This window comes from Apus apus, chromosome 9, assembly GCF_020740795.1.
Source record: "Apus apus isolate bApuApu2 chromosome 9, bApuApu2.pri.cur, whole genome shotgun sequence".
In the NCBI taxonomy this organism is placed as follows: domain Eukaryota; kingdom Metazoa; phylum Chordata; class Aves; order Apodiformes; family Apodidae; genus Apus; species Apus apus.
In genome coordinates, this window is record NC_067290.1 from 9483095 (window position 1) to 9507004 (window position 23910).

Below are 23910 nucleotides of genomic sequence, written 5' to 3' on the forward strand. Positions count from 1 at the left end.
GGACCTCAGTGAGCCAGGGCTTTTACAACTTTGGATTTTCCTGCAGATACCACCAGCGAGGAAACCAATTCTGGCACAGCCTGTGCACCACCCAGCTCCGGGAACTCTATGCGTTGGGCACCATCCATAATGATCTCTATGTAATAGGAGGGCAAATGAAAGTGAAAAATCAGTATGTGGTCACAAACTGTGTGGAGAAGTATTCCATGGAGCAAGGCACCTGGAGAAGCACGGCGCCTCTGCCAGTGCCATTAGCCTGCCATGTGGTGGTGACAGTGAAGAATAAGCTCTACGTGCTGGGTGGCTGGACACCACAGGTTAAGAAATGTGCCAGTAGTTTCATTTTGTTTGTTTGCTAACAAGCAGAGCTAAGCTTGCTTTAAATGATGTGTAATTTTAAGGTGCTTCTTGCATAGGAAGAGCACAGCAGTGATAACAGAAGAAGAAATTGCTCACCTTCCTCTGATTTAAACATCTTTTGTAGGAAAACCAAACAGGGTGAAGAGGAATAATACCCATCCTCACTGTAAATTCCAACTTTAGGAAGGGCAGTTCTTTCACAGAGATGTGCACAGTGAGCAAGAGTTTAAAATACATCTCCTGTGTCAACATGGGTTCCATTTTAAAAAGATAAATGTTGAAGGCAGACAACCAGCTTTGTCTTTCTTAATAGTTCTGAACAGATTGTAAGGGGGAAAAGTGGCTTAGAACCACAAGTCAGGATTACTGAGCCAAGAAGGGGTTTTAAAAAAATACAGGCACCTTGAGAACACCTGAAGTGCATAGCTGCCAGCCAGCTGTATCAGCAACAATACAGGGGAGTCTGAGTTTATATATATTGACTTACATAAATTGGATTGAGATGAGCAGATTAACAGTAATTGATTAAAAGCCATAGCTTTGTTAGAGTAGGGTGTAACTGAACAGATCAGTCCCAATTAGCTAAAGCTCTCCAAAAAATGCTTCAATCCAGCACTGCTGGATTCTTCTGGCACCATATACCTCCCGCACTCACCTGCCAGATGTGGTGATTGTGTATGTCGGGCTACCAGAGCTGCAGTGTGAAATCAAATGTGTTTGTCAAGCCAGGAGCTGTCCCCCTGCTCAAGCAGCACTGAACATTCTGTCAATCCTGAACAACCACTAATGATGCAGCATTGATAGAGTGCTGTGAATGCATGTGTCCATTCCAGGACAGAAATAAATACATGTTCCCTTCCCACTCAGAAGACAAAGTCAAACCAGGACAGAAAATGACAGTTTATGAGGGGAAGGGCTTGACCTTCAGCAGCATTGCTCTGGCTTTGCACTGGTCTAGCCTCACTGATGCTAGCAGAGTTAAAAACCCAAGTGATTCCAACCTAACTGGGTAACTGGGGGCTATTACAATGGAGGACAGTGTTTAGTGAGGCTGAGAGGAAGGTTTCAGACCCTTGAGACAGAGAGAAGGGCTGCTGGATGTTATGTTTTCTGTACATAAAGAGCACACTGTGCACTCTGAGGTGAATGTTACCACAAAAATGAGGTAGGATGTGAATTTACATTATGTCAAATGGTGCCTGCTCCCAAGTATATCCTTACTCTGTTTTGAAAATACACAGCTACCCCTCTTCTAGTGACTAAATCAGTGTTTCACACTTACCATGGAGAAAGAGAACACCCCATGGCATTTACAGAAGGTAACCAAGGGGCTGTACTTTACATTCTAGCTTGCCTCCTGCTGTCTTGTCTGCTACATCAGGGTTGAAGAGGTCTTTTGGGAAAGAATAATCAGCAAAGCAAGAACACATAACAACATCACAAGTAATCAAAGTAGGTCTCTCCTTCTCACTCTCTATATGTGAAACCTTTAATCCTGAAATATTTCAGGATCCTCCCCCCACAGCCTGCTGCTTATATGCAAGGCTGTCGTACCCAGAAAACTTAATTTGAGTTCCCTGCATCACACTAGACAGGCAGAGAAAGGGGAACAAGATTAGTGAGAACAAGAGGAGTAGGTGTGAGTATAAAAAGAGTGTTATGGCAGCAAAGATGTAGCGGGGGGTTAGGAGCTTATGAAAACTACTGAAGAAGTTCCAGTAGTTGAAAAACATTGGTTAGACTGACTTAATAAATGTGCAAATGACTTGAGAATAAGTTATGTATATACACAGGCCTGAGAAAGGCCAGCCAAGTACCTCACTGAGACTGACAGTATGGTCTGAGTAACAGTGGGGTAGATTTCAACCTTTAGCAGGGAAAAAAATAAAGGTCCCTCTTTTATTATTATTATTAGGACTTCACAGCAGCCTTGTGAAAGGGGTGTGTTCTGCCAGAGCTGGGCCCATGATGGTATTGTTATTACCCAAACCCTTGGCTTTACTGCTGCAGAAAATGCCTTCTTCTTCATTCACCTTCTACAATGTGCTCTCAGCCACAAGCCATGGGTGCTGTTAGACCCCAGGGAGTATGAATCACTTTGCAGCTATAATTGATGTGTTGCTGTTATTTAGCTGCTCAGCTGTCTGCAGTGATTAATCGCATGCGGGCGTGTGCAGAGGGCTCCAAATGTTGTATTATTATCTGGCTGTCATATTTCCTACAGATGGATCTGCCCGACGATGAGCCCGATCGATTAAGCAACAGAACGTTTCGGTACGACCCGGGCCAAGACAAATGGACAGAAGGGACACCAATGAAGTACTCCAAGTACCGCTTCAGCACAGCTGTAGTCAGCAGTGAGATTTATGTCTTGGGTAAGAGGAAACAGATTTTTTAACAGATAGCACCATGACTTTTTCTTCTTTCCAGCAATTTGCCCCTGCAAAGTGAAATATCTCACCCTTTGCTATGTACTGTAGGACAAAGTATGTTGGACTGAATGGACAGTATTTTTTCTGGAGTTATTTTTTCCCCACACCATTTATTACTTCCTTAATTTATGTAGATTAAATTAAGTGGATGTTTAGTATTCTGGATTAATATAATAAAGATACTTCACTTTTTAAACCACTTTTCTTTGGAGAATCAGTGTGTGCTATAAATAATAATGAATTTTTTAAAGGTGGGTAGGGAAGTCTCCTTAGCTCCTTTTCCCAGGTGAGCAGTGAAAAGCTAAGGAACACACACAGTGTCATGAAGGAACAGCACAGGGAAATCAAATAACATTAGAACTAATTTTTTAATTAAAAGACAAACGACACTGAGACTACAATTATTTGCCAGCAAATTCTACCTTTGAATATGCTGGTTTAAATCCACCTTAAACTGTATGGGTGGAAATGAAGGTTTATCTGTTAAAATTGAGAAGACAATGTGGTTGGCAAATGTTAACTGTTGTGGTCTGAAAGCTCTATAGAGGTGATCAAGGCATTTTCCAAGAACTCTCAAAATGATGAATCAGTTTCCAAACAATTTCTGTTTGGAAACAGTGATACAGTCACTGATATTGGCATCTTCCTCTGCTGATATCACATGTGGCCTCATCTCCAGCTGTAAACTTGTACTCGCCAACTGTAATTAAAGCCTCACACAGAAAAGCTACATTCCATGGTTTATTCATGGTGACAAGTTCTTGTTACCTTTTGAGTTCTCAGGCTGCTTGGCTGTGAGGTTGGAACAGTTTTCCTTCACAAACAAATGTTATGAACAGGGTGAGGGGGGATTCATGGAATTGACAGGAAGGCAGTGAAAGTGCTCCTAATCTGCCTGATGTGGTACTTGATCATGCATATGACATTCAAGAGAGAATGGGAATGGAAAGAATAGATGTTGATAGTGACAGACCAAAGAATAGCAGCTGTCAGGATGGTAAAACCTCTGCATGCTGTTCAAAGCTGCAGATCCCTCAGACATCATCTAATTTCAGAAGGAATGTCAGGCACTGTGGGAGTCTGGAAAGATGCTGTTCCAAAAGACATTCTGAAGTGGATGACAGCTCATAGGTTGTCCTCATGTAGTGGTCTCAGAGACATCAATGTTCAAGCATAATGACTAGGCTTTTGTGCTACAGATGAGTGGATTGCTACTTTTTTGGATTCTCTACCATTGCCATTGATACCCCTTCTCCCTCCAAATGGGGGGTTCCCAATGGAGAAGTGTGTGTGCACAGAACACGAACATCTAACAGGTTCCCATGGAGCCCCAGTCACAGGACACTTGGTGGCGGAGCAATTCAGAAGCTTGCTTGATGGCACCCACTTTTCATAACACACGTGTTCCCTATGTGGTGCAGTGTCTCCATGGACTGCCCTGAAGTCTGCACCCATTTAAGGAGATCCACTGGGGGCTACTGGGGACAGAGGAAGGAGAGGGAGGGAGCCAAAGTGGAAACAGGTAAATACAGCATATCTTCTGTGTGCCAAGTGGACCAAGCCCTGTTTCCCAGAATTAAAAACATTAAATAAAGACATATATTGCTTTAGCTAGGTACATAGTGTTGCAAAGAGATGAAACTTCTTTCAAGCAACTCTTGAAAACGAAGTCCTTACATGAATTAAATCCATCAGCTCTTTCAGGCAAGATCTCTGTCCTCCTATACAGCTCATACAGGTGCCAACACATTCAGGATTAGGTGGGACTCCAGAGCATAAATAAATCACTGCAGAGGAAGTTGATTCTCTCTAGTGTCTCCAATATATGAATGCAATTTCTATCATAAAAAAAAAAAAAAAAAGCATAGATGGAGCACTAGCTTTGAATAGCAGCAGTAGCAGGTTCTTTGATGTACGAGTATAATCTCTGCTCTCATCCATGTAGGTGTAAATCTGTAGCAAGTAGTCTGCTGATCTCAATTGAGTTGTGTCAGACTCATTGTGGTCTAATTCAGATCTGAATTTGATGTGTAGCCTTTGAAGTGTTAATTTCTGCAAAGTCCTATTGGCACAGAACAGAGAGTTCATAGTCACTGTCCAAAACCTCTTCCTAGCCTAACTGTGAGCTCCAGTGTTTAAAATCTTAATGACTTAAATGGATTTATTCTAGAGTCACAGAGATGGAAGGAAAATAAGAAATAGATTAGAGTTTTTGGTCTGAGTAATAGCATTATTCAGGAGCCTGTACCATGTGTCTTAATCAGCAGTCCTGCAATATAATTGTTTGCTGTGTAATGTTCCTAGAGAATGTTATGCTATTTATACAGTGTACATAATCCTCATAAGTAAATGAACAGCATTTCCTAAGGCTCAAAATCCTTTCTCCTATTCATCCCATTTAACTGGTCTTAGCTCTTTCTCTCCATATTTTCCCAGGAACATAACTATATTCGTTGGAAAGCCCAAGAAAGAGCAGTATTGTGTTCTTAATGACAGAGGCAATTGAGACACTTTTGGAAGAAAACCAGATGGGAGGGCTTTATTTAAGGTCATACATTTTAATCTCTTGCTTAAAAAAATATTCCTTCCAGCTAAGTCTCTTACTGCAGCCAATTACAAATTAGGAAAATTTATCCAAATGAATCAATTTGAATGCCTATTCATTAGCTTATGTTAAAACACATTCAGTAGAACTACTGTCTCTGAAATACAGGTCACTGGTAAAAATGTTGTATCACCATGACAGCTTTAACCATGTGTTGCTTTTAGGTTACATAATTCCTGCTTTATAAATAAGAACATATAGAAGGACTGAAATGAGAAAACCTATTAGGAAAGATTCAGGAAGCAAAGATTTTTTGTTTATCCTCCTTAGCCTGGCATCTCACCTCTTACAACTTGGGATTTTTTGTCCCCTGAGTTCTTGCTGAGATTTTATTTTAAATTTTTAAGCAGTTAAATGAGGGTCAATTGAATACTGAATGTTTCAATCATAAAACGCTTATTTGAATATATACATTGGGGGAAAGCATGTGTAGGATGGGTTGAAAGGAGACTTTTTAGCTTTCATACTTGAGTATTGAATGTGCATTTGAATAACACCTTCTAAAATAAACATGTCTATTTATAAATATGTTTTGGACTTCTGACAAGGTGCAGCTTATTGGCCTGATTCTGCTCTGCTATACCTTTGCAACAGCCTCCACAGTTCCCCCACAGGGAGGAACAAAAAAGGCAAACATGTGGACTGATAGGCGAGATCAGAAATGCTTTCTACTCACTTCAGGAATACCAAAAGAAATGAGAACAAGGCATTGCAGGAGAAAATAAGGAGCTTGAACTGAAGCACTGGCCATATTTAGGAAGACAATCACCTGTTTTTTCAGCCCTGCTTCTAATCACTTTTTTGCCCTCGTGTCTCCTGTAAGCTGCATGACCTCATCTGCTTTGCTGTGCTAGTAAAGGATGACAGTGCTTCTCGGTTTTACCTCTGGACGTGCCTGCCAGGGTGAGCTTTATTGCTCGCTTATTTCTCTGAGAAACCAGCTATGCAGCCCTGCCCTGCAGGGTGAGAGCAACCTAAGTGCTGCCACTCTCAGCCCAAGTGCTGTTAAAGAGTAATGAAGGGAAACGTTACATAAGAGATTAGGGCTATTAAAGCCATTGTGCATTCCAGAGATCAATTTAAGAGTGAATTATTTTACAGGAGGCAAAGCTTGGATTTCACTTGCTTGTTGGAGATTTACGCCTTCATCTGTTTCCCAAGTTCCTTTGATAAAAATTCAAGGAGGTGCTAGTAAGAATAAATATTGCTCAGTATTGTGATCTGAGGACTTAATTATATGATACAAAATTATGGTGTCAGTGCCCCGAGGGCACTAATAGGTCTTGATCATCCTGACCAGCATCACCTGGGGTCTCCACCCACACCCTCTGCCCATAGGTCCAGGAACATCATTTAAGCACAGGCCTGGGGTAAAAGCAGCCTTTTCTTGTCTGATTGCCTTTGCCCAACCACTGCTGGTAGGACCTTCTGCAATTGCCTGCCTCTGGTTCTCTGGAGCTGTGCCCTGATGGTGAGCTTGTTACACAGGTCTCTTTCCCTTTGGGAGCAGCCCTGCTCTTGTTGCTCCTTGATATACTGCACTGGCTTGAGAGACTGTAGTTCATTTCAGCTACCTGTTAGTAGAGGAACCAAATTAAATGGTATGACATGATATTCAAATATCACTGTCACCCTCCCCCTCTCAATGGAGTACATAAGGTCAGTCCTGTCTGGACCACCAACCATGTTGTAGATGTCGTTTTGGTCAGTCATTCTGTCTGTGCAATGAGCAATCTGGACTCGGATCTGAGTGGCTATCCTGGGGGAAAAAGAGTTGTCTGTGTTAGACTCAGCTCCCTGCTAGATTTAGCTGTGTAAGAGCTTGGAGTGGATGAAATGTGAAGCTGCAATTGCATCCCTGCCTGCTTTTACAAGTACCAGTGACATGGATGAAGTCAGTGGGTACATGTAGGTAGGAGTAATCCCTCTCTTGAAACTCAACAACATGTCAGTCTCACTGAGATATCTCTAAGACACTGATTTTCTTTGCACCTGCTGAACTAGTTATTACCAGTGACTTTTTACCACTTCACCACTGTCACAGACATTTGTTCTAGAGCACAAGTCTTATAAGGAGCAGCTGAGGGAATGGGGGTTATTTAGCCTGGAGAAAAGGAGGCTGAGGGGAGACCTTTTTACTCTCTGCAGTTACCTGAAAGGAGGTTGTGATGAAGTGGTTGTTGGTTTCTTCTCCCAAATAACAAGTGATGAAACAAGAGGAAATGGCCTCAAGTTGTGCCAGGGGAATTTTAGATTGAATTTTAGGAAACGTTTCTTCCCTGAAAGTGTTGTCAGGCACTGGAACAGGCTGCCCAGGGAAATGGTGGAGTCATCATCCCTGAAGGGATTTAAAAGGGATTTAAGGGATGTGTAGATGTGGTGCTGAGCATTGGTTAGTGGGGACTTGGCAGTGCTGGGTTAACAGTTGGACTTAATGATCTTAAAGGTCTTTTCCAACCAAAATGATTCTGTGATTCTATGAGTGTGGGGTATCAGGGAGGCACTCAACCTCAGCCAAAGCAACGTTTTGCTTTCAGCCAGCTACAAGCAGCATGTGGGTACAGCAAGGCACAGAGCTGCACCTCATTGAAATTCTGAAGATGTGCTAATCACATCACCTACCCTGCTTTGCCTTCTTGTATCAAAGGCTTGTCTTCTATATCCTGATTTCTTAATAAAGATCGTGTATTTTATTTCTATAATTATTTTACTAATGGAGCTTCATTTTAAATTTAAAGTCCATTAGAACAACTGCTTACAGAGTGCCCTTGAAAGTATGTTTGATTCCAGAACTATCCAAGCGTGATATGGAAAGCTCTCAAGCATTAACGGGTTTGGGAACACAAAGGTGGCTTCACTGGCTTTTTCAGTCCTGCAGTGGCATCTGGAATATCTCCTAGGGAAAGCTCATAATGTAAAAAGGCTAATGTGTTGAAAGATTGTATTTGTAAGGGGCAGAGGGGGGGAAGACTGACTTCTGCAATTAAATCCTCTTGCTTGATGAATGTGAAAATGACAGAAATGTTCAAAACTCCCAGTGAGAAATCAGTCTCCCCCTGCACTAAGAACATATAATTGGGCTTTCTGCAGAGAAACTAAGCCAGGTGGTTTTGCGTTCACCCCTTCTGTTCCTGACAAGATAGGTGAGTGTGGCTTAATGAAGGACTTCTCCCAGCATCCATTCCAGGCCAGGCATGGAAATAGCAATTTCTGCTCTCTGCCCACCTCCTGGGACTCCTGAAAGGCTGTGACTATAGCAGGTGTGTTTTAATCATTTCATCTGTAGCTCTGAGTGGTTTAAGGTAGAGTTGCAGGTACGATGCATGTGCTGCTGGTGGGTCCCTTGGCACAAGAGTCTCCCCTAAATGACCTACAGCCCTCTGTTCTCCTTACTGCACTGTGCCATGGCCCCTTAAAGGTTACCCCCATTTCATGTAGTGGCTCCTGTAGGAGCAGAGCATGAACTCAGTTGTTCAGCTGCTTTACCCAGAGAACATTAAATAAGGACAATCTTCATGGTCTTAACTGCAATTCTGTATGTCTCCACTTGTACTCCTAATGGTTCCATAAATCTGAATGAAGAAGGCAGGGGGACAGGGGTGATCTGGAGTTGTGAGTGGCAGAGCACAAAGCAGCCTGAATTGTCTGACACAGAAAGCCTCTTTTTCCTACCTGTCTTGCACGGTATATTCATTGTAGATAATGGATAGCCTGGTTAAAACGAGATGCCTCCCCTTGGTTGCATTGATTTAAATTTGAAAATATTTTTCTTCTGATTTGTACACTCAGAGTATTCAGGAGTATTTCTCAGCTACCACATCTGGGAACACAACAAAGCAGTGCTGGTAGAGTCTAATATCCTTAGATTCCTTCGTTAGTAATATTTCAGTGTTAGCATTGCTTTAGAAGAGGAGACTGGAATTCTCCATTTCTTGGTTTTCAGAATTCTTTCTAAGCTTGAAAATTAAATTTTACTCCCCATTGATTTTTTTTCCTTCTTGCTTTCTATTTGCTAAGAATGCAACTTCGCCCTTGTTGCAAATTGAACATGAAATTGGATTGATCTGAAATGGCTGTGGAGGACATAAATAAAATGGAGAAATGTTGTACCTTCAGGACTGTTTGTGACAAAGACAGGATTACAGGAGGTTAAATTTAAGTTGCTTAAACTGTCCATGAAGGTTTCATAAATTCTTGAAAATATGTGGTAGCTCTTAAAAGTTTGAAAAGATGCTCCAATAGGTCATAAAAGATTACTGTTGTAATAACTAGACAGGAAAAATGTTTGGAGGCTGGTCCCCTGGATTGGTAGCTGAATGTCTTCATTAACTGATAATAGTTATGGTTTTTTTGCCAGAAGTCTCTGACTGTGTGATATCAGTTTTGTACCTGATTATCTCTGTTCTCTCTGCAGTGGCCATGCCCTACAGTTATTCAATGTAGAAAATTAAAATAAAAATGCAGTAAGAAATAAACAGCAAGTATGCATCTAGAAGAGTTCTGGGGGCATTTAGTGCACTGCCCCTCTTGAAATATTTGGTCCATTGTCAAAGCTATTGTTGTTTGACATGCTGCATGATCCCCTGACTGGTACCATTCATTCCTCTGGTTGAACAAGATGCTCTTTCATTCCTCACATGAAGGATTTCTGTCAGGTCAGTGCACGTTCTTCAGTGGTGTGTAGTAACACCTGGGCTCGTTTTTAAAAAACTGAGCTCAATAACCAGCAGCAGTCTGTCTTTGGCACCACAAAGCTGTCTTTTGAGCAGATGAAATTTTTCTGTGGGGAGCTTTAATATTATTGGTTCCCTGTTAAAACTGCCTTGATTATCTCTTTCTAATGTTGCACTGCACTTTGTAGACTGTACGTACTCTGGTGGCAAATTGTCACGCATGCTGTACTCTGTGATTCTGCCTTAGGCTGCTATAGAATCAGAAAAATTAAGTGATAAGCTACAGATTAAATAGCCTTATCAGTTATACAAGATTTTAGCCCTTAAAATTTTTCTTAATAAATATAGGGCTATTGTCCTGTCCTTAGAGTGGCACCTCCTTTAAAAGCAATTAAGGAGAAGGATAGAAGAGGATAATGCTCCTGGCTTAAAGAACAATATAATAAGTACATTTTTGAATTCTGAAATTAATTCTTATTTCCAAATAATCCTAAGGAATAGCTCAGTGAGGCTCCATTGTGAGAAAGGCTCAGCATGACGATGCATACAATTCCCTATTTGGCATGGAAATGATTAGCAAAATTCCATGACCACAATTATTTCCTACCTCAGCTCTCATAGGTGAATCAAGCCTCAGAGGAGAAGCCCATCAGAGCAAATGCTGCTTAGTTGAGGGTGTTAAGCTAGTAATGAAAACATTTGGATGCCAGCCTTGCTTAAGCACACACTGAAGGGAGCTTAATACAAACTGCTAGGATCTTGTTGGTAAGTATTAGGGCAAGTTGAGATTTGCTGTGTATGGAAAAGGACCTGAAAACCAAAGCCAGTGTAGGTTTTCAAACTCCAACACTGAACTGAATCAAATGCTAAGTTCAGGTGGAGGAAAACTTTCTGCTGATGATTATGGACACTGAATTCTGTTCTAATTTTGCAGTTGTGATGCAGGCATAACTTGTCTTTAACTGACTCTAAAATACAGATCAGGAATCCAGTGGTAGCAAATTTGAAGCATTACAGTCCCCATTTACATGTTGCCTCTTCTTGCAAATACCTTTGGAGAATGTTTGGAAAGGCTGAAAAAAATAACACAATCCACATTAAGAGGTAGATGGAAAACCATGCACAAGTCAAAATTGGAACATTAGGAGCTCATTTCACTGACAGACCAACTTAACTGCAGTAGAGGCAATATATTTTAAAAGCAGCCTCATGAAACTTGTGCAGGTTTTCCTTTCCCTTGGCATATGCAAGGGCATAATTACATGTCGTACAATGCATTTTGGATTTGCACAATTGAACAGTCCTACATGTGTATCTGGAAGGCAGCCTTCCTGTGGAAATTGCTTGCACATTGCAGTTAATTTATATTTAAAAGTGGTCACACACACACATGCACAAAAGAACTGCTTCAGTGCACCATCAGTGCTCATTACAGGGTATTGTGTCCATTGGCACAGATGGAAAACCTGTGAGGGTACGTCAGCATAATAATTCTTGAGAACTAAAGGCTGTGAATTCAAAATCTGGATTTGATCACTGGAAAAGATTTGGAAAGACAGTGTTTACAATGTGATTTTGGTGTACAGCATCTGCAGCATGTGCTGAGATTGCAGGTATGTCTGCAGCCTGTTGCACTATGTCCCAGCAGATGAAATCTGGGATCTGTTTGAATCCTGCACACCAACTTGAAGCACCCTCATTGACCCTTCAGCAGTAGGGCTTGTCCCAGATAACCAGATGGGCACTCCTGAGTTTGGATGGGTTTGTTTTTGGAAGTGGATTTGCCTTAAGAAAAGGGTGTCATCTTTTTTATTGAACACAGCTAACCAACAAATCCAAATTATTGTTGTTAAACAAGTGTGAGGGTCAAATCCACTAACAGTAATTGGAGAATAACTTTTGATCCACTGCAACTCAATGACAAAGCGATTTGTCCAGCACACAGAACAAGCAACCATGACAACTTCTACTAAATAGGCAGAAAACGAGGCAAAATACCTTTGTGTTTTGAAGACATGCTCCTTGTTCTTCCTTTGGTAAAAGACTTGAGAAAGGATCTTCCTTTGTCTGTAGATAACGTGCAGTAGCTTCTGCTTTGAGTTTTCTTCCTAAAATTTCTGGAGCTGCAAAAAGAAAAAAAAAAAACATGACAAAAAGAAACATGAGGACATGGAAACAAGAAATCATGCAGCCAGCAGTGTACTTTTCAGAACCTGAGACTTGCTACATTTGACCTACGTATCTTTTGCAGGAGGAATTGGGTGCCTGGGTCGTGACAGGGGACAGACACGGAAATGTCTTGATGCAGTGGAGATTTATAACCCTGATGGAGACTTCTGGAGGGATGGACCTCCTATGCCTTCTCCTCTCCTCTCCTTACGAACAAACTCTACCAGCGCAGGCTCCGTGGAAGGGAAGCTGTACCTCTGTGGAGGATTTCGTGGAGCAGGTACTAAAATCAGTCTAACATTCTCTACGTAATTGAAATCAGTTTCACTGTACTCAGCCTGACCTGATGACCAACCAACCCAATCAGGTGGCCCTGGCATGCCCTGGAACCCCAGAGCTGATTCAGCCCTTTGGACTGCCAGCCCCTAATGTCAACATGAATTGTGTTCTGCTTGTCCTTTGCTTTTTTCATAACAAAACATGAAAAATTAAGGTTATTTCTGATCTGTGCTAAACCTGTCAAAATCTACATCTGGAGCCACTAAAATAATGAACTTAGTGTGCTATGGATATTAAAGAAATCGGACATATTTGTTGAAGATTAAGGCACTATCCATCTATCCTTAGACAATCTATCTGGCTCTGCCTGTTTACTTTCATGTGTTTCATAATCAGTGTTGAAAAGCTGGTGTACTTAATGAGGTACAAAGAGACTAAAATTCCAGATCTGGTGATTTCAAATAATCCTAACCCCATGGCCACCTTGCTCCTTTTAAGTCTTCCTCCTCCCAGCTATGCCTGGCTCTATCTAAATCTTCAGTACTGAAAATCTTTTTTTAATTATAAATGCAAAGAGTGTCTCAAAACATGCACACTTAAACTCTCCTGCTACATAGAGCTGCTACCCCAGTTTCCTTTCTAGGAGAAAGTAGTAATTCAGATACATTATCCACTGTTAATAAATGTCATGTCAGCCTCAGTGTTGTCCAGGAATGGCCACTGGGTGACAATATACTACACATTAGACTGACTCCAGTTGTGTTGACTTTTACTTGTATAACAATCTCTAAACTTAAAGCTGCTGTCATTTTAGAGTGATGATTTTTATCAGATAGTTCACAACTCACCTTCCCTTCCCTCCACTTGCTGCTGTTCGAGGAAGCTGCTTTCTGAAAACAATTGTATGGCAGCTCTCTAACAGGCATGTTCTTGTGTCATCTCTGATGGAACTTCTGTGACCTCAGAGTGATTATGGTTATGATACATTGCTGTGTTTCCATAGCAAACATTGTGCCATCATATTCCTCTTTTTCTTTAGGGAAAAGTTTAAAGTTATTGGGTACAAATCTCAAAAGGCTGATCATTCACACTGGCAAATGAAGCAATTTCATTCAAGATGACTAACAGATTAGTATGAGTTTTTCTGAATAAGGTAGATTCAGAGCAATAAAAACACTCTCTGTATGATACCACCACATTCTGTCACTGAGTCACATAAGAAGAGTGGTATGACTGGGAGAGGCTGAAAGTCCCCCCAGTGGATTTCACGACAGCCATTGCTTGTGTCTAATACCAGCTCAATGGGGTCTTGACTCCTGACTGTACTATTGCAATCTATATGATTATGTATAGAACTCTCCTGCACTAACTATGTGACTTAGATGGGAAAACCAGAAGTCAAGAGTTAACAAATGCCAGTTTTAGTGTTACCTGTGCAACCTGAGTTCTGACCCCCTAGGGGTGCATTTTGTACATCAGCAAAGAAATAGTGTTGTTAGTGATTAGTAATAGTGATTGTGGTGTTAGACTTTGATGCCAAAATAATATTCTCACTGTCAACTGTAAATCAGATGTATTCAAATGTTTGAGGAGTTGAGGAAGTTGTGCCTTAAAGACAGGCTTCTTAATGTGACTTTCAAATTATTAAAGGAAAAGAGCTTTCTAAATTTTCACATCAATAACAACTTTGAGCTACCAGCATCAGGAAGATGCTGATGGCTGCAGTCCCTATGCTGGACCTGAAGAGGTTATCTAGCTGGCCTCTCTCCCTTGCCCTGTCTTTGTGTGCTGGAAAGAACTCTTGCCTGATCTGCTCTTTGGAGGCAAAGGGTGGCATGAGAGAGGGTTATTACTGTCCTTTGGGAACTTGGAGAGGGTGGCTTGACTGCTCTGCCACAATTACAGCAGCTCAGCAGCTTCAAGATATTCACAGAACAGCATGTGCTGCTGCTTTGGTGGCAGATAGGGTTATTTTAGAATGTGCTTGTTTGGTTTTAGTCTTTTGGGTTTCTTGGCATTGCACTTTGGTTTTTGTGAGGGATGCAACCAAGAGAGGATATTCCAATTTTACAAAACATTGTAATTTAGTTTCAACCAAGTGGAGTTTTTTGGAACAAGCTGGAGGCACAGCTGTAGTCTCTGGGTTTTCTGCCTGCTGAACACTAAAGGGCTGCTTTGAACATTCAAGAATGAGTGCTTCTAAAAAAAAAAAAAAAAGCCAAAAGCACCGCTGCAATGGAAATTCTTACCCAATGTATTTAAGGGGCTACAACTAACTCTCTCTATACTACAGATCTGTCCCCAACTCTGCAGCTTCAACTTGCATTTGCGTTTGCTTAAACTCTTGATCCAGCACTGTGAAAACTCATTACTGAGGACATTGTTGCATCTAAATTTTACTCCTATGTGCCCTGCTCTGTATGCCTTCCTGCACGAGTGTTGACCTAAACGCTTAATTGGAGACCAGAGATGCTGTACACAAACAAAGCTGAAAAGCATCTGTCAAATGCTCAAAGGGCCTGAAATTTGCATGAAAAGATGAGTGCTGCTCAGCTACTATCGCTTCTGATGGTAGTTTTGTGATGGCAGGATTCCTATCCCAGCAATATTGCCTCTCACAAATCTTTGCTTGAAGGAGGACAGGTGGAGCAGCTCTAAGCATCCCCAGGAGCAAAGGAAGAGAAGTTGCAGCTACTTAGAGTCTCCAGAGGGAATTCAGCTTGGCCAGCTGCAAATAGCATTTGCACAACTCAGGCTGCAGTCTCTCTAAAGGATGAGTGGATTCCAAAATGTGTCCAAGCTTCATCAAGAGAAAGCTTCCTCTGAACTGCAAGGAATGCTGTTTGATGTTGAGCAGTGTTGGTAAACACAGCTTGTAAGACCTCCCCTGCTGAGGCTTCCTCAATTTAGAAGTTTGCTTAAGGCCTGGCTGTTAAAGGGGAAAGGGAATTAATTTATCTGAAGTTCAGACACTTATCTGGAGTGACTACACTAAGACCTTAGTGACCCAGTCTCCCTGCAGCACGTGGAGAAGCAGACACTTCCAGAGGGCACTTCACGTTCTTGGTGATTTAAAGCTGCTTTGAAAGACCAGAAGACAGTTTAGAAACCCCAGTCTCTCAATGGTCTGTTCTTTGGGCAGGATATGAGGGATTCTAACTTGGCTTACCTAAGGCAAACACATCAGCAGGTTGGTGTTTATGGTTAGATGGTACAAACCCCTGAGACTTGTGCCTTGTATCACTAGCTGATAAATGTATCTTCTTACTCTTGTGGTAAGTACCTAAAAAACCCATTTCTGCTTGCTTTGATGACACAACCTGGAGTATGGATGCTCAGGAGGACTCAAAGTGCAGCAGCCAGCCAGTTTTCTACTGCCTGTTAGAATACGTTGCCACATTTACTGCTATAACTATGGATTTTAAACCAGCCTTTGCAGCCTGAGTGTATAATATTCTTGTTGACATGTTTTCTTTCCTTTGCCTTTAAATAGAATTAAAACCTGCCACCTGTGTGGGCTGGCAGCTATTAACACTAACCTGTGCATGGCAGATGCAGCCTCATTAGCGACCCTCACCAAAGGAGGTGGGAAAGAGCTCTTCAGGTATGCAGCACTACACGCTTCTGAAGTGCCTTCCAGGCTGGGTTCTCTTTCTTTTTGACTGCTTCTGAGTATTATAAATACTGGTGAAAATAGTGAAGGCAAGGGTGTGTGCCTCTTTGTTGGCACTGTCATCTGCTGTCACTGTTGGCTTGTGGAGGCATGTGTTCGTTGACTTTGCATTATTCCTGCACAAATGCAGAGCTCATAGGCTGTTTCTGGGGGCTGTAGCTTTACTTTCAGGTTGTAGGTGTTGGTCCAACTGTCTGTTGCACAGATTTGAATTAATAAATGTAGCACACCCAGAGCTGATTTTTTTAACTTAGCCATCTTCATTGTACACCCATGTGGCATCAGCTGATGTGCAAAGTAAAGGGACAACCATCTCAATGCAAATAGTAATGTTTAACAGGCCAGCTATCAGCAGGACTAATCACTTAAAAGGGCTAATGATTTCATCAACTCTTGATGTAGACTTGTCTTTCTCTGAACTGGCAGTTTTGCCATCTCTCTCCAATGCAGTTCATAGCAGAGATGATAAATTAACTGCTTCCCTACTACAGATGTTGGAAAATTCTGTACCATGTGTGAGACCAGAGCTGCTCAACCCAGTTCTGTTAGTTACTTACTGATATCAAGTAGAAATTAATTTTTCAATTACATGGTGTTGCAGTCAGTGGAACGGGAAGGTAAGAAACATCAGAGAAGATAGTGATAGGACAAGGAGTAATGGTTTTAAACTGAGAGAGGGGAGATTTAGGTTCAATATTAGGAAGAAATTATTCACTATAAGGGTGGTGAGGAACTGGAATGGGTTGCCCAGGGATGTTGTTGATGCCCCCTCCTGGAGGTTTTTAAGGTCAGGTTGTACAAGGTTTTGTGCAACCTGATCTAGTGGTAGTGTTCCCTGCTCATGGCAGGGGGATTGGAACTTGATGATCTTTAAGGTCCCTTCCAACCTTAATGATTCTATGATCTATGAACTTGGAATGCCAGAATCTCAATTTTGTGTTTGCAAGTTAGCTAAGACAGGTGGTAGTGACACAGAGTCCTACTAGATGTGTAATTTTGATTCTTAAAAAAATTAAATATCTCAGATTAATTTTCTGAGCTCTTATTCCTTGCTTACATAAAATGTAATCCTTCTGTTGGAACAGAAGTGGCACTGCTTGTGGCAGTGCAGAACCATGCAGTAATGACTGTATTCCAGCTGAGCTAATGAGTTTGAATCTCCAAGCCATCCTCTCCTGACAGTGGACTAGCTTAACAGTTATTTATTTTGACTATTCTCCCACAATGGCTGTTCCTGCTAGTTTCCTCCATTATGCTATTTGTATGAAGAATCATTCTAGTACTTGTTTTTTATTCTAGTGGTTATGGAACATTACTGGAATCAAATTAAATTTAGACATATTAAGCAGTCTGGCACAGTAAATACTGCACTTGTGAAGTTTGGGGGTTGAGGGATTGGAACAAAACCTGTTTCTCCAGCACCTTCCCATGTTCCCAGCTAAATAAAGCAGGGGGACAAACCCCGGGCTGCTGATCTTCAGCACTGTTTGCTTCCTCTGTTAGAATTTACTGGGCAGCCATGAATAATTAAAGTTCTTCTGCCTACGGTTGTTCCCATTCGAATAAATATTCCCACCGGTGAGATGGATTCAGGGTCCCTGTGCTTTGCGCAGCATAGAAATCTACTCACGGCCACAGGCACCACCCCGAAAAAAGCTGCTTGACCTTTTGCCTAATTCTCCCCCAGCTGCTGGGCTGCTGCTGGGCTGCTGCTGGGAACCAGAGTGCAGGAGAGACCTCCTCAGCTTGCTGCCTTCCCGGGAGGAGCTGCCCACTGACCCCTGCTCATTAGCCAGGAACTCGCTATCGCAAATAAGGCCATTCCGGGTCAGGGGAATTGCTGGGGAGCAGCACCTGCTCATTTCAGATCCACATTTGACAGCACAGTATTAGTAATTCAGTCGTTTTTCTTACTAAGGCTCATCTATAGTTTATAAAGGGTTAATAAATGCTTAATAGATATTTTAATGCATTTTAATTAATTGCTGAAGAGGTCAATAGGTTGTTTAGAAACATGGCTTGTAGCCATGTACGACATCTTCTATTGTGTTCATAACTGCCTGTCATGCATAGTATAAACATGCTCTATATCCTCTATTAATAATGTATTAACCCATTGTAAGGCATTTAGAAACAGTACCTCAGGATGGGCTGAGACCAGTCATTTTTATTCTGATCTTGCAGCTTTTACTCATATGAATGGTGCATTGACCTCAAGAGCACTGATCCTGGTACCACTGTAATCTGTGATCCTGCTGTCACCTGCAGCACAAGAAGGACCAGCACTTGTCAGGCTATGTCTGAAAGAGGCCTTGCCTCTGAACAGCAGGCAAAATCTGGAAAGATTTTAAAACTTGAAGTAGCTGGATTAATCCCAAGAAAAACAGTTGAGATAAATTAATTAAAGTTTCTTCTTGTAGCCCATCCAATTCTTACATATATATATAAATTTTAATATATATCAATTTTTGAGTGAATGGACCATGAAACTATGGTCCTGAAGAATTATAGAGCAGAGCAAGAGGATAGAGGTCCTATCTAGGAGAGTGAATATCTTACCTTACTCCACGCAGGTGCTCTGAAAACAGTAAGCTGCCACAGTTGTAAATTCAAGCCCCAACCTGCCTCCCAGCTTTTGCTGTGCCTGGTGGGATACACTGCCTGGACACTTACCATCACGAAGGCTGGCCAGCATGTTAAACAGCCAAGCCAAGTTCCGTCTCCTGTGTATTCTCTGCCTGCTTCTGCCCACAGGCACAGATGATGGATGTACTTGACCCCACCAGGGGTGTTGGCTGTGACGAGCTAGCAAGGCTGGCAGAGTGAGGGGGCAGCTCACACATACAAATGGGATTGAAGGCCACAGACTTGATGAACTTATTCTTCTTCTTACTGCAAATGAGGAGCCAAGACATCTGGTGGTAATGATCTAAATGCAGTTTTATCCCATTGCAACACAAAATATGAATTCCCAAGTCACCTAACTCCACATCATGTCATTATGAAAGAAGCTATTAGTGGCAGGGAAGATAGGTAGCAGGGGTTAATCCCATACATCAAAAATCATTGGCTGATTTCTGGTACAGATAATGGCATGCAAAACAAACCAGAAATGGAGGCTGAACTGCTTCAAGGCAGCTTTGAGGGGGCTGGTAGGTGACAAGAACTGGAAAGCCAGTGAAAGAAACACCTGAGTAAACATTTTGGGAACTGTTGGGGAACTGGCAAATGCTTTGTGATGTTCAAGTGTTTTTTTCCATTGAAAGAGCAGAGAAGACAGACAACAGTTTAACCACTGCAGGTTTGGTGTCTTTTTTTAATAAACTGATAGAGCACATTAGGAAACTGGAAAGGACAAGGTGCTTTGACAACCTAGAACCAGCACCAGCAGGAGCTCAGGCAAGCAGTCTATGTAACGATGTCCCAGGGCACAGAGCTCATGGGCAGGGACAGATGTGACACTGAAACTACCCTGTGACACAGTGTGGTTCTGTGCTGGGGTACCTGGCCCTGCTCTGGATAAACTCACAGAGGTGTTGTTGGCCATGTCCCAGTACGTCAGTGTAGCTGCACTGCAGCTGGTAGGCAGGTGAGCTCCACCAAAACTGCTTTGGGTATCTCTGCCCTGATGCAGAGGCATCGTGACTTATGACTTGGCCCCTGCTCTTGCTATCTCCATAACTCTATTTCCTCATTCATAAGATGGATATAGCAGCTGATGTCAACAGGCTTTAATAACAAACAAATATTGACCACATTTCAGAGAACTTGCCATAGATTTAGTTCCACTGAACAGAAATTCAGCATGATTTTTATTTTTTTTTTAGCTCAATGCTCTGGACACCAAAGAGGCTCTAGGAGAGTTAGTTTGTATTGGCTTACAAACATAATAGTTGCATGGTTAATAGTTCTTGATGACCTATATATTTTCTACCTGTTAAGCATGATGCTTAATTCTTCTACATCTGCCTCCCTCCAACCATCCCAACCCAAAGCTTAATAATTGTATCTGAATGTTCTTTTTCAAGTAGGAAAGAGTAAGCAAGGTCAAAAAAAAAGACCAAAAGTGGTAGTAAATACTATATTCACATGGAAAGTTTTTCCTCCCCCCAGCCTCCAAACTACAAATGGAATGCAGTTTAAAAAAAAAGCAAATCAAATATTTATGTTGCCTGCAGTCATACTGGGGGTCTTTCCAAGAATGATTCATCCTGATTTATGGTCAATCCTGATTCAAATGACAGGAGAAAACTTGCAGCATAAAATGAAGTCTGGCCATATTTGGGAAGTGAATCATGTTTGAAAATAAACCTCTTAAAGAGAAGACATTGTGTTATGGAGTGCAGGCAGTCACTTACTGCTAATTAATATTTTTGTTGTTTTTCTGAACAGTCAAAGAAAAATTTTGTTTGAAAAATTGTGAGAAAGACTTGTTTACAGACCAGAATTATAAAAGAGAACTGAAAGATTAGACTAATTTTGCTTTCAGAGTACTATCCTTGCATATATGAAATATTATTTTAGCATTTATAAATTAAACATTTTCAGGCATAACTCCAGTTCTTTCACTGGTATGAAATGGGTTGGAAGGCTCAGTGTTAGCCCTCAGTCTGCACTTGTACTTCAAAAAGGCATATCTATACCAAAAGTGCTCTGACTTCCTTTTAACATACCACAGTTTCTCATGGGGATAAATTTATGCTGGAATTAATGTTCCTGGTGCTAGTTTAGCCTTTTCCTTTCCTGAATAAGTATAAACCCTGTTGCTATAAACACTTTTACTGCTTGAAAGGGATCTGCATTAGGGTTAGGTTTGTACTTCCTTGAATAATTCTAATATAAAGTGGTTTAACTCCTGTGCAGAAAAACTCAGTGTAAAGAAAGTTTCTTAAAACCTCTGACAGTTAAACAAGATTGTGCAGAAAAACATTGTCTCACTTGGTTGCAAAAATGAAAGCATTTGGAAAGGAGTGAAGTTCTTCCATTAGGTAAAGTGGCTGTCTGGTAAGGGCTGCAGAATAATGCCGTGTATGGCAGGGAGTTCTGTGGGGTGGCTTTTTAAGTCAATTAATGTGTAATGCAGCCAGGTTTTCTTGGAGATGTCATATTATTCTCCTGTAAGAAAAAACAACAAAAAACACACAAAAAAGCAAACCCAAAAAAACCCCAAACCAAGCACAATAGCTAATTAAATAAGGAGGTGAACCGATGAGGCAGTATCTAGAATTATTTGCACTTTCAGGCTTAAAACTGTTTTTTAAAAAATCCAGCATTGCAGCCTGGAATCAAAGGTGCTATTCTCTTTGAAAAACATTGCCTTTTTAATTGTCCTAACCAAGAAAAAAAAAAGTCTCAAGAATTTAGATGTTTTAACTCATTTCTCTTTTAAAAAGTAAGGGGGGGGATGTAATTTATTTCTGAATTATGACTGTATTTTGAGCAGTGCTTTTCCTCACATGAACTTTCTCATCCAAAGGGTGCTGTTTCCTTTCCTATTAAACAAGATAAGCTAGATAAATGATTGCTTCCTTTATTCTAAGAACATTCCCTTTTTATCTCCCGAGGGTTAAGAGTTAACTACCACTCCATGTGCTGGAAAGTAGAATTTGTAGAGTGGAACAAAACCAGTTAAAACACCCCACAGAAAAGGGAAACAAGGGACACGAAAGGTTGTGAGTCACCAGGGTCAGGAAAAACCAGCAAAGCCTGGAAAGAAGGGTTGCTGAATCTGCCTTTGATGTTTTAATTATGATGATTTTTTTCTGAAGTGTTGCAATCACCCACAGAAGGTCTCAGTTCCAGTGTTTGATTTTTTTTTTTTCCTCTGTCTCATCATCCAAGCCAAAGAAAATCCAGGCTTAAAAATTTATTCCATAAAGGAGATGATCTAATAATAAATACAGGGACTGGAGCCACCCATGTCACAGCTTAGGTCTGTTTGTGTCTCCATATTTGCCTCTTAGGAAAAAACTGTTCAGTCTTGCAGGGTCATAAAGAAATGAGCTCTTTGCTGGTACTGGCACATGTTATTTTTTTGCAGCTTGTCAGTCATGTCTCCCCTCTTCACATGTAACTGGGTTTTTTAGCAGTTTGCTGTCTTGTCTCTTGGATGTTTGCAGCTTTCCTATGTATTATTATTATTATTACTATTATTATTATCCTTTAAGATCCAGGTTCAATAAGCAAACTACCGTGGCTCTTGTTCCACTTTCTGTGAACAGCAGAAAGCAATGGAACAAGGAGTATTCAGATGAAGCTTAATCCTGAAATGTTACCCAAATTTTATTCAAGCAAGTTTCTAGAGATCTATGAAAGACCCAGAGGTTTGGATTTGAACCAACAAAAACGTGCCACAATTAATTGTGACAGAACTGAGAGAAAAATGAGTGTGGACTGTGGGGTTGAAACACTGTGCTGCATTCCTTTACCAGGTGAGAGGGGAGCACAGATGGTGGATGGTTGGTCAGTGGTTTCCTTAGATAAATGTGACAAAGATGTGCAGAAATTTCTATAAAGCTGAGACATCCACAATTCCTGTGCATGTGCAGGATCTGCAGTGAACAGAACTGTCCCAAATCAACTCAGCAGGGAAACAAGTTCTGGAAGGGGAGGAAGCCTTGTTTCCATCTGATCTCCCCACATCCTGAAGGTACTTGCAGAGGAGCCCTAGGGGCATTTTAAATCCTGTTATGCTACATCATAACTTCAACACCAATTGTGCATGGAACCTAAAGCACAACAGCACTATCTTGGGGCTGTTAACACCCTAGGGTTGCAGTCCACTGGAGGAATCTGAGGTGTGTGTTTCCAACATGAGAAACGAGGTATTTGTCTGGATGCTCTTCTGTTTTCTGCTCTTTTCCCATTCTCCAAGCCATGACAGTGGATTTCATAGAAGGGCAGGGTCCAAACAATGAGATGCAGACAATAGATGTGAAGGACAGGGTTGTTTATTGTTGGTGGTTTTTTGTTTGGTTGGTGTGGGTGGGTTTTTATGTGGTGTGGGGTTTTTTGTTTGGGTTTTTTTTTTTGGGGGGGGGGGTTGGTTTTGTTTTTTAAACTTTGTAGGAAGGATAGCTGAATGGGATCCTCAGTCTGCACCCTGGAAAGTTTAGCCAGTCACCAGTCTTTTAAGGCTCAGTAAATGCTGAGCATTCATTGTTTCTTGCTGTGATGGCTCTTATCCTAGTACCTGTGAAGTGTCTGTGCTTGGCAATCTCCAAAGACTTGGCTTCTGATAGATTTATTCAGAAATGCACCAGAATGAAGCTGAAGCAAAGCATGTGCATCCTCAGCTCAAAGCAAGAAAAGTGTAGATGAAGGTTACGAGCTGTGAGAAAGCAGCTTTACAATGAAAAGGAAGAGTGAGCAGAAATGAAAGATACTTTATTTTTTTAAAGAGAACTTGGCTTTGAGTAACAATTGCTGGAGATTTCAGGACTTTTGTTAGCAAAGAGAGGTTTTGTGTTCATGTAAGAAGTTTAGCACTGCTGGTTGACAACTACAGTTCTCAGCTGCAGAGTGATTCTTCATTGGGATTTTTTTTTTGTCTCGGTAGAAAGTTTCATGTCTTGAGATTGGATTTGATGGCATTCTTCTAACCTGACTGTTCACACCAAATTCCTCAATGCTTCAGAGCTGCTGAAGTACTTTTAAAGCCCTGGAGGTTTCTTTCTGTCTTTATTTCTCCCCAAATCCCAGGATGTTCATACTTCTCTC

At 41.3% G+C, this 23910-nt stretch overlaps 2 protein-coding genes across 3 annotated transcripts in view; one reads left to right on the forward strand and one right to left on the reverse strand.

Moving 5' to 3' along the window:
- The window catches only part of MGLL (monoglyceride lipase), a 96650-nt gene extending 84243 nt beyond the window's left edge, over positions 1-12407 (reverse strand). Inside the window, exons 1-2 of the mRNA XM_051627676.1 lie at positions 12309-12407; positions 12069-12193 (exon numbers count right to left, since the gene is read on the reverse strand). Of these exons, the coding sequence (XP_051483636.1) occupies positions 12069-12087 (19 nt within the window). The 5' untranslated portion in view covers positions 12088-12193; positions 12309-12407. The remainder of the gene's footprint in view (positions 1-12068; positions 12194-12308) is intronic.
- KBTBD12 (kelch repeat and BTB domain containing 12) overlaps positions 1-23910 on the forward strand; it is a 36904-nt gene that overhangs the window by 9922 nt on the left and 3072 nt on the right. For both annotated transcript variants that reach the window (XR_007890355.1, XM_051627673.1), the window contains exons 3-5: positions 47-317; positions 2585-2735; positions 12322-12519. Coding sequence is in view for 1 of the 2 variants with exons in the window: in XM_051627673.1 (XP_051483633.1) it covers positions 47-317; positions 2585-2735; positions 12322-12519 (620 nt within the window). In the remaining variant the exon portion in view is untranslated. The remainder of the gene's footprint in view (positions 1-46; positions 318-2584; positions 2736-12321; positions 12520-23910) is intronic.